The sequence below is a fragment of the Alternaria burnsii genome (genome assembly GCF_013036055.1).
Source record: "Alternaria burnsii strain CBS107.38 chromosome Unknown 746, whole genome shotgun sequence".
NCBI classification, from domain to species: Eukaryota; Fungi; Ascomycota; class Dothideomycetes; order Pleosporales; family Pleosporaceae; genus Alternaria; species Alternaria burnsii.
The window spans coordinates 2,514,271-2,522,042 of NW_024066109.1; the positions used below are offsets into that span (position 1 = coordinate 2,514,271).

Genomic DNA, 7,772 nt, shown 5'->3' on the forward strand with positions numbered 1-7,772 from the left:
CAGGAGTAGGATCAACGCCCGGCTTCCCGGACCCCGCGGCCTTCGCCCAGACCTGCTGGCGCCCGAATGCCTCACCTATGTCCTCCGGCGCATAGTGACGCAGCAGCTAAGTATTTGTAACTTATGGTCTCGTCACAAGATACATTCAGATGAGAGTGTCAGAGAAGTGCTAGGTGTTCGTGATGTTGTAGGCCTCTTAGGCTATCCTTCCTCGCCAAAGACAAGGCTTCCGCCCGATATGACCACTAGCTCATGCACTGCTGATGTCAGTGTCAGACTCCACTTGCATAGTACGTTCGAATGCTCACAACGTCCCGATGTAGCTTATGCATCTTACACCTAATTCTGACCGGTAACAGTTTGTCTAAGGACAAGAATTGAAAGTGTTGCATAGTGTTAGGTCATGCCGCACAAGGTGGCGTTCAATCTGGGTACTTAAGCCATGCCTTCGCGCCTGGTAGATACGAATGCCCTAGACTTGAGATTACTATCGGATTGACAGAGGTACGTCTACATACCGTGATGAGGTCCACCATGGGCATTGTTCTAACAACGATTAGTCAATCGTATTGATAGCTGAAGATCGAGTGCGCTGAACACAATGCTATCTAAGAGAGCTCAGAGTTTAGTTGTTGGATCGGCTTTCAACGAGATGTGGGAGGTCATTAGGGAGAAATGGGACATGCACAAGAACCCCGACGGTTTTGTGAACCTAGGCGTAGCCGAGAACTACCTGATGCTTAGGGAATTGGAGGCCTACCTGACAGAACACGTTCAAATCGCTGGCAGCAACGCGACGTACGACGACGGACCAGTGGGCAGTCAACGGCTACGAACCGCCTTAGCTCATTTCTTAAGCGCGCAGCTGGAGACAGCGCAGCCACTAGAGGCAGACCAAATTGTGGTTACCAATGGAGTCTCGAGTGCGCTCGAGCATGTCGCCTGGGCGCTCGCTGATGAGGGCGATGTCTTCTTGCTAGGTCGGCCGTACTATGGAGAGGCTACCTTGGGCCTGCGACCCCACGTTCGAACTGTTGCTGTCACGTTTGGTACGACAGATCCGTTCAGCCTGGCAGCAATCGAGTGTTACGAAAAGGCGTTGATGCGCGCTCAGGCACGTGGAATTGTAGTTAGGGGCCTGCTATTGTGCTCGCCTCACAATCCACTAGGTCGCTGCTATCCGCGCGAAGTGCTATGCGCCCTGGTCGCACTTTGTGCAAAGCATAGCCTGCATCTCGTAAGCGACGAAATATACGCACTCTCAGTTTGGCGCGAACCTTGCTTCACTTCGGTCCTGTCGCTGCCGCTCGCCGGTGTCATAGATCCCGCTCTGGTTCACGTCGTCTGGGGCATCTCCAAGGACTTTTGCGCCAACGGATGGCGGCTGGGTTGTCTTTTATCTCCTGCCAACCCCGCGTTGCGCGCCGCTGTGGCTGCTGCTGCCATCTACTCCTACCCGTCTTCCATCGCGGACCATGTAGTCGCGCAGATGCTTGAGGACCGGGCCTTCACCATCAAGTACTTGCGCAAGAATCGTCAGCGGCTAAACGCTGCCTATACACTTGTTACCGGTCTTCTGGAGAAACAAAGCATTCCCTTCGCTACCAGTACCCACGCTGGCCTGTTCGTGTGGGTGGACCTTGGCCACGCATACCGCCGCCATCACAACCTGAAGCAAATCGACATAGACGACAAAGCTGTAGCGCACAGGATACGAGAAGCACTGTACACGCAAAAGGTATATTTGGCATGGGGAGGCAACTTCGATAGTGAGACGCCGGGTATGTTCCGTGTCAGCTTTGCGCACCCAAGCAAGTACATAGAAGAAGGGTTTCGACGCATTGAGCTAGCACTTCGAAGTAAGGCTCTGCTACTAAGCGTGCCGTAGAGATGCGTCCGACGTGCTACTCAATTGAGATTATCCTTGGCTCATCCTTGTGCAACCACTTTTGTATCAATGCATGTTCCTCCTCACTACTGCACTCAAAGTAGCCAACACGCTTAAAAGTCTCCTGTCCCTTTTCGACGAGGATCAAACCCGAAGTGATAGAAGAACAAACAACTTCGAAACACCAAACGTTTTTCCGATGTATGTCGCCAGCGATATCTCACGTTATAGTGACAGGCATCACCTCCCAAGATGCGACATGTGCGACAAGAACTAATCCTAACCAGTGTGCTTGTTGGAGCCGGCCTTGCAAAGAAAGGCGACCGCGTTCCACTTCGGCGTACGGGGATTGCTTGAATTTGTGCTCGATTTGACTGTCTATGTATTGGGCTTCTGTTTTTACAGTAAGATTGGATAACGTTAGGTAACGCTCGAAGAACCGAACTGGCTCATTGTGAGACGTCCATGACCAAGTTGGTCCGAGACATGTTGGCGAATCTGTGACCGGGACATCGGGTATTTTGAGCCGATACCACAGCAACTGCACTGTGAGATCAGGCTTCCACAAATCGGTAAGATAATCAGAGGAGTGGAATTCCAGTATCTCGCCAAACTTCCCAGCTAGAGCTGCAAAAGCCGGCAACCAATCGCTTACTTTTGGAACTTTTCGAAGCGTGTATCGTTCGATGTTTTGCTGCTAGCTTTCGTATACGTTGGACAATGTCACAATACCTTCCTCGAGCATTCTTGATCGTACTTCAGCGTTCCCACTAGGAACGTGAACATCAAAGGCCGGGTCTATGTTTTTCCTAACAGGGCGACCTCCACCGTTAATGTTAATATCTTTGGGATATGTCGGACATCCCTAAGTTGTTTGCTTTGATCCAAATCTTAGGCGGCATGTCTTTGTACATTGTCCAGCCTCATCTGCCGAGAGGCTCTCGATATTCGTCACTTGTTGGTAGCTCGGACAGAAATAGGTAACATTCTGTGGTGTGCTCGTCCTGCTTGCGATAGTACGATATGCGGAACGATTCGCTGTACACTCGTTCGAATGTACGGTCTTGAAGAAAGTCGTCCGTACTGTTAGCTGCGCTTGCAGTGCCGAAAGAAGCGCAGCGCCCCGGTAGATGCTTTGTATATCGGCAATCTCTGATACCTTTTCATCATCGTCGTCTTGAACAATGCAGAGAGCGTCGATCCATATATAGTGGGATCCGAGCGAGAAGCATACTTGGATAGCATCTCGTATCGTCTGCGCCAACCCAGACAGGTTGGTCACATCTTGTCGGGACTGCAAATTGGCTTTCGTGGTCTTGACTTGCTCTGGCTGCGTGTCTCCCCAGCAGTACCTCAGTGCTACATATCGAGGGTAGTCTCCTGGTGAGAGGCTATACATTCGCGCGTTTGCATGTTCTTGCACGTCCAAGATTCGCTCAGGTGCAATATAATGTCCCGCTTTCCTAGGAGCTTTTACACACTTTCGATGGCCCAAGCATTCTTTGAGATATTGTCGGCAGCGTTTCAGATCATCTGGCGTCCCTTTGAACATGTTAATAGGTCTTGTACTAATATGTCTAGCAGAAGGGTCATCTGTATCCGTTAGTCCAGTTTGAAGAATGTGAGTAAGCAAGACGTACCCTCATTATTGGACACATGCAGTGGAATGTCACCATCAAAGTCGTCTGTCGCCGAAAGCTGGCCTGACTCATTTTCCTAGCGAACATAGAGATTTGCAATGTCCTCTGAATCCGTGTTCACATACAACAACACTTTGTGAGTGATATACAGATCCAATCCCTCCCGCATCGCGCGAATCGCAGGCACCAACGGAAAAGCGCGCAAACTGTAGCGAATGCGCTAATATCACTGTAATCGAATCGGAAGTCCTGTCTAAGAAGCCGGCCGATCCCAGGCAGGCAATTCCTAGTACCGTCAAGCTTTATATCTTGACAGGGTAGGGTAGGGCGGTGAGCGAACCTCTGCATTACGCGTATCAGCACTGTAGTCCTCTGACATGCCGATGCTTACAGGGGGAACTGTTAGCGTCTAGCAAAACAGCCTTAGATAAATACTATAGGTAATATACAGTACACTAAACTAACTGCACTTTAATTGTATACTATCTTAAGTACCTACTACTTCTTACTTTTAAAACGCAATAATAGATAAGAGTATTATACTCGTAACTAGTAGAAATATAAGCCTTAGCTTCGCAGCTATAAAGGCCCTCTATACTTCTATTAAGCTCTATATTGTGCTTATAGGAAGTTACTTACTAAATAAAGCTAATATAGCTATAGAAAAGCTGCGTTTAGAAGTAGCTAAATTAAAATCTAAAGTTATACTAGTTTAGATAGATATTAAAGACAATACCTCTATCTAGAGCTTTAGGAAGGTAGTAGAATACTAATATAAAAGACTAGACGTTCTTATTAATAACGTAGGTTAATAACACCTAAACGCAGTTTTTAAGAAAATCTAATACTAAAAGCTATAATAAAAATCTCTTATAAAGGTTTTAGAGATAAGGGTCTTACACCTACTAGTATTTATAAGATTTTTAACTATATATTATTAGTAAATATTATATCTACCTACGCTATTACTTATATATTTACTTTATTCTTAAGTTATTAGAGCTCTATATTCTCTTTATTATATTTAGGCTAGTATTTCTTAATACCTATACTAAGGCTTATATTTATATAATTACTAAACTTACTCCTAAAAGCTAGTAAGTTTCGCCCTTAGATCTTATAGATATAATAACTATAATATTAACTAAAATTAAATTTTTAGGCCTAAACCTACCCTAGAAGATGTACTCGATCTTAGTAGGATCGAGCTGTTTTGTTAGTAGCGATAAGGATGCGATAAGAAACAAAGAGTAAGATTAAGGTAGTAGGATCAAGGCTAGCTATCTACGCTATATAGCTAGTAAAAAAGAATTAAAATAAGCTATTTTATGTAGAATTACGCAAGGATTTTAAATCTTTAATTAGTTTATTAATAACTACTCTTGTTGTTAAGATATCTGCGTTAAAAGATAAGAGTAAAATTTTAATGTTCCTTACGTAACTGCACGCTATATAGCTACTGCAAAGGATCTTAAGCTATATAATTTAATATAGAATTACGCTACAATTTTAAATCTATCTTTAGTTTATTAATAGCTACTCTACTTATAAAGATATTAACGTATAACGTTGTAAACTACTAGACTTTGCGCAAACTACTAGACCTTACACAAACTACTAGACTTTACGTAAACTACTAAACTTACCTACTTTATAATATTAATTAGTATACAGCTTATATAAGCTAGTCTATACTAGAAACTAGTATACTTAACGCAAACTACTAGACTTTATACTTTATAGAATTAGTTTATAGTTTATATAAAGCTGTATATATCTATATAGTTTCTTATATAAAAAACTACACCTCTAAGCTATTTTCTACTACTTTAACTCTATAATATAAAAATTAAGCTAAATAAGGTTCTTATACTATATAAGAGGGAACTTAAATATTAACTAATACTAATAAGTAGTTAAGACTAACGTATCTATACCTATTAAGATTATAGATTTTGCTGTTAAATCCTTAAAAAATTAGCCCGTGCGTTAGAAATCTAACAGCTAATTCCGACAGCTAATTCTAATATTTAACAGCTAATTCCAATATCTAATAGCAAAATCCGATAGCAGAATCCGATAGCAGAATCTGATAGCAAAATCTAACAGCTAATTCTAACATCTAATAGCAAAATCCGACAGCAGAATCTAACAGCAGAATCTAACAGCAAAATCTAACAGCTAATTCTAATATTTAACAGCTAATTCTAATATCTAATAGTAAAATCTAACAGCGAATTCTACTATTTAACAGCAAAATCCAACAGCTAATTCTAATATCTAACAGCTAATTCTAATATCTAATAGCAAAATCCGATAGCAGAATCTAACAGCAAAATCTAATAGCTAATTCTAATATCTAATAGTAAAATCTAACAGCAGAATCTAATAGCAGTCTATAGTAAGAATACTATTTACTTCTATATACAATCTAAAACCTAGTCTACCTTTTTTATATATAGCTAGTAACTCTACTATAACTATAATTATTCTACCTAGTAGTAGCCTAGTAAAAGCTAGGTTACGTGTAGGTAGGAAAAGAAAGAGTAGCGTATTAGTGTAGCTAGAAGTACTTAGTTACCTATATAGATTATCTATTCTATAAAGAGACTTTATATTAATAAGACTTGTCCTCTAAGTTAGGAATCCTATATTTATTTATAAGATTCTAGAAGGACCTATCTCTATCTTCTATAGGTTTAAGTAGTACTACAAACAACTAATTCTCTATATTTTCTTCGTTTACTACCTTAAGAAATAGCTACTCTAGAGGTGCTTCTTCTACTATACATCTTAGGAACAGAGGTTTAATAGCTTTATACGTTTCCTGTATATTCTTATTGCACGTTGCTACTATTTAGATCTAATCTTCTAGATAGTATATAGGTCTACGCTCTATAAAAGCGTATAGTATACTACTCTTTAGTATTAAAGCAAAGATACCTATCCTAAACTTTTATCGCAATATCTACTACTATTTACTGTAGTCTAGGTATTAGTTCTATAATTAGTAATGTATAGTATAGTTATCTCTTACGTAGTCTTTGTAATAAGCTTAAAGGAGCGCACAGAAAAGTTACTCCTATACTACTGTTGCTATCCTACGCCCTCTTGTGCTTATTACCTTTGCTCTCTTACTTAGGATATCTTCTAGACGTTTGTATTCTATATAAAGAGCAGATATAACCTAATAATACCTTATACTTCTAATAATATCTGCTATCTTATTTTATCTTACTAATACTAACAGATTCTAAAAGCCTTCTACTTCTTTCTTTATTAAGACTATATCTATATAACCTTGCTATTCTACTTATAATAGTGTAGCTAGCGTCTCCTAAGTTTTATACGCTGTGTCTTACGCACTACTTACGCTATAAAAGGAATTGCCTCTAGCTTAGAGGGCTACTACTATCGTCCCTATATAAGGAAATAAACGCTTACCTTTTCTATGTATCTCCCTCTACGCCTAAAGTATAGCCTTCTAGTCCTACAGATAGGAGGCTATAGCTACTACTTTTATATAGTTAATTATTTTAGCTACTTTACTAACTCTAACTTTCTGCAACTACTTTATAAAGTTCTAATACTTCTACTCTTCCTTAGAGAAGGTAATATCTATTCTCTTTATAGCAGCTACGTCCTGCGTACTAGCGACTATTTCTAGTAACGCGTAGTTAAGCTACTCTTTTAGCTGTTAATTTACCTGCTTTATAGTAGGCTCTCTCTGTGCGCGTTTTAATAAGTAATAGCTGTTCTTAGTATTGCTTACTTTAAAGGAAGAACGCCTGTTTTACAGCTGTAGGTTATTATAGATTTAGTAGATAATCTTTAAGAGGTGCACTTTGCTAACGTACTAGCAGATCTACTCTATAGCGTCGTTTAGGGTATAGGTAATAAATGCCTATATTAGTTCTATAGTATCTAGAAGTATGCGGAAAATAAGCGCCTAAGAGTTAACGCAGGCAAACGCCTATTTTACTAACGCAGTAAGCTTATTACTCTCTTTTAATAGCTTAGGAAGAACGCCTAGTAAATACGTAGGTATTAGACTCTAGTATTATCGCGGCCTACTAGAGCTGCAGTATACGCGTTAGGGGATTGTAGTTATATTCTTCTAGAGAAGATAAATATAATAAAACAGCTACTCTACTATCTATAAATAAGTAACTATAATAAGAAGTAGGGCTTTGCTACCCTACTATTATAAGAATAATTAGCTAGAGCTAAGGTTACTTCTTTCT

The 7,772-nt window shown here is 40.5% G+C and overlaps 2 protein-coding genes across 2 annotated transcripts; one reads left to right on the top strand and one right to left on the bottom strand.

Moving 5' to 3' along the window:
* Positions 1–601: 601 nt before the first annotated feature.
* GT037_003399 (uncharacterized protein) lies at positions 602–1,888 on the top strand (the record flags this gene model as incomplete). Its single annotated transcript, XM_038928446.1, has 1 exon — positions 602–1,888. The coding sequence occupies one exon, from the start codon at positions 602–604 to the stop codon at positions 1,886–1,888; it is 1,287 nt and encodes a 428-aa protein (XP_038789724.1).
* An 865-nt stretch (positions 1,889–2,753) lies between these two features.
* GT037_003400 (uncharacterized protein) lies at positions 2,754–3,440 on the bottom strand (the record flags this gene model as incomplete). The annotated part of the gene is made up of 1 exon (XM_038928447.1): positions 2,754–3,440. One exon carries the CDS (start codon positions 3,438–3,440, stop codon positions 2,754–2,756), a length of 687 nt encoding a protein of 228 aa, XP_038789725.1.
* Positions 3,441–7,772: the final 4,332 nt, after the last annotated feature.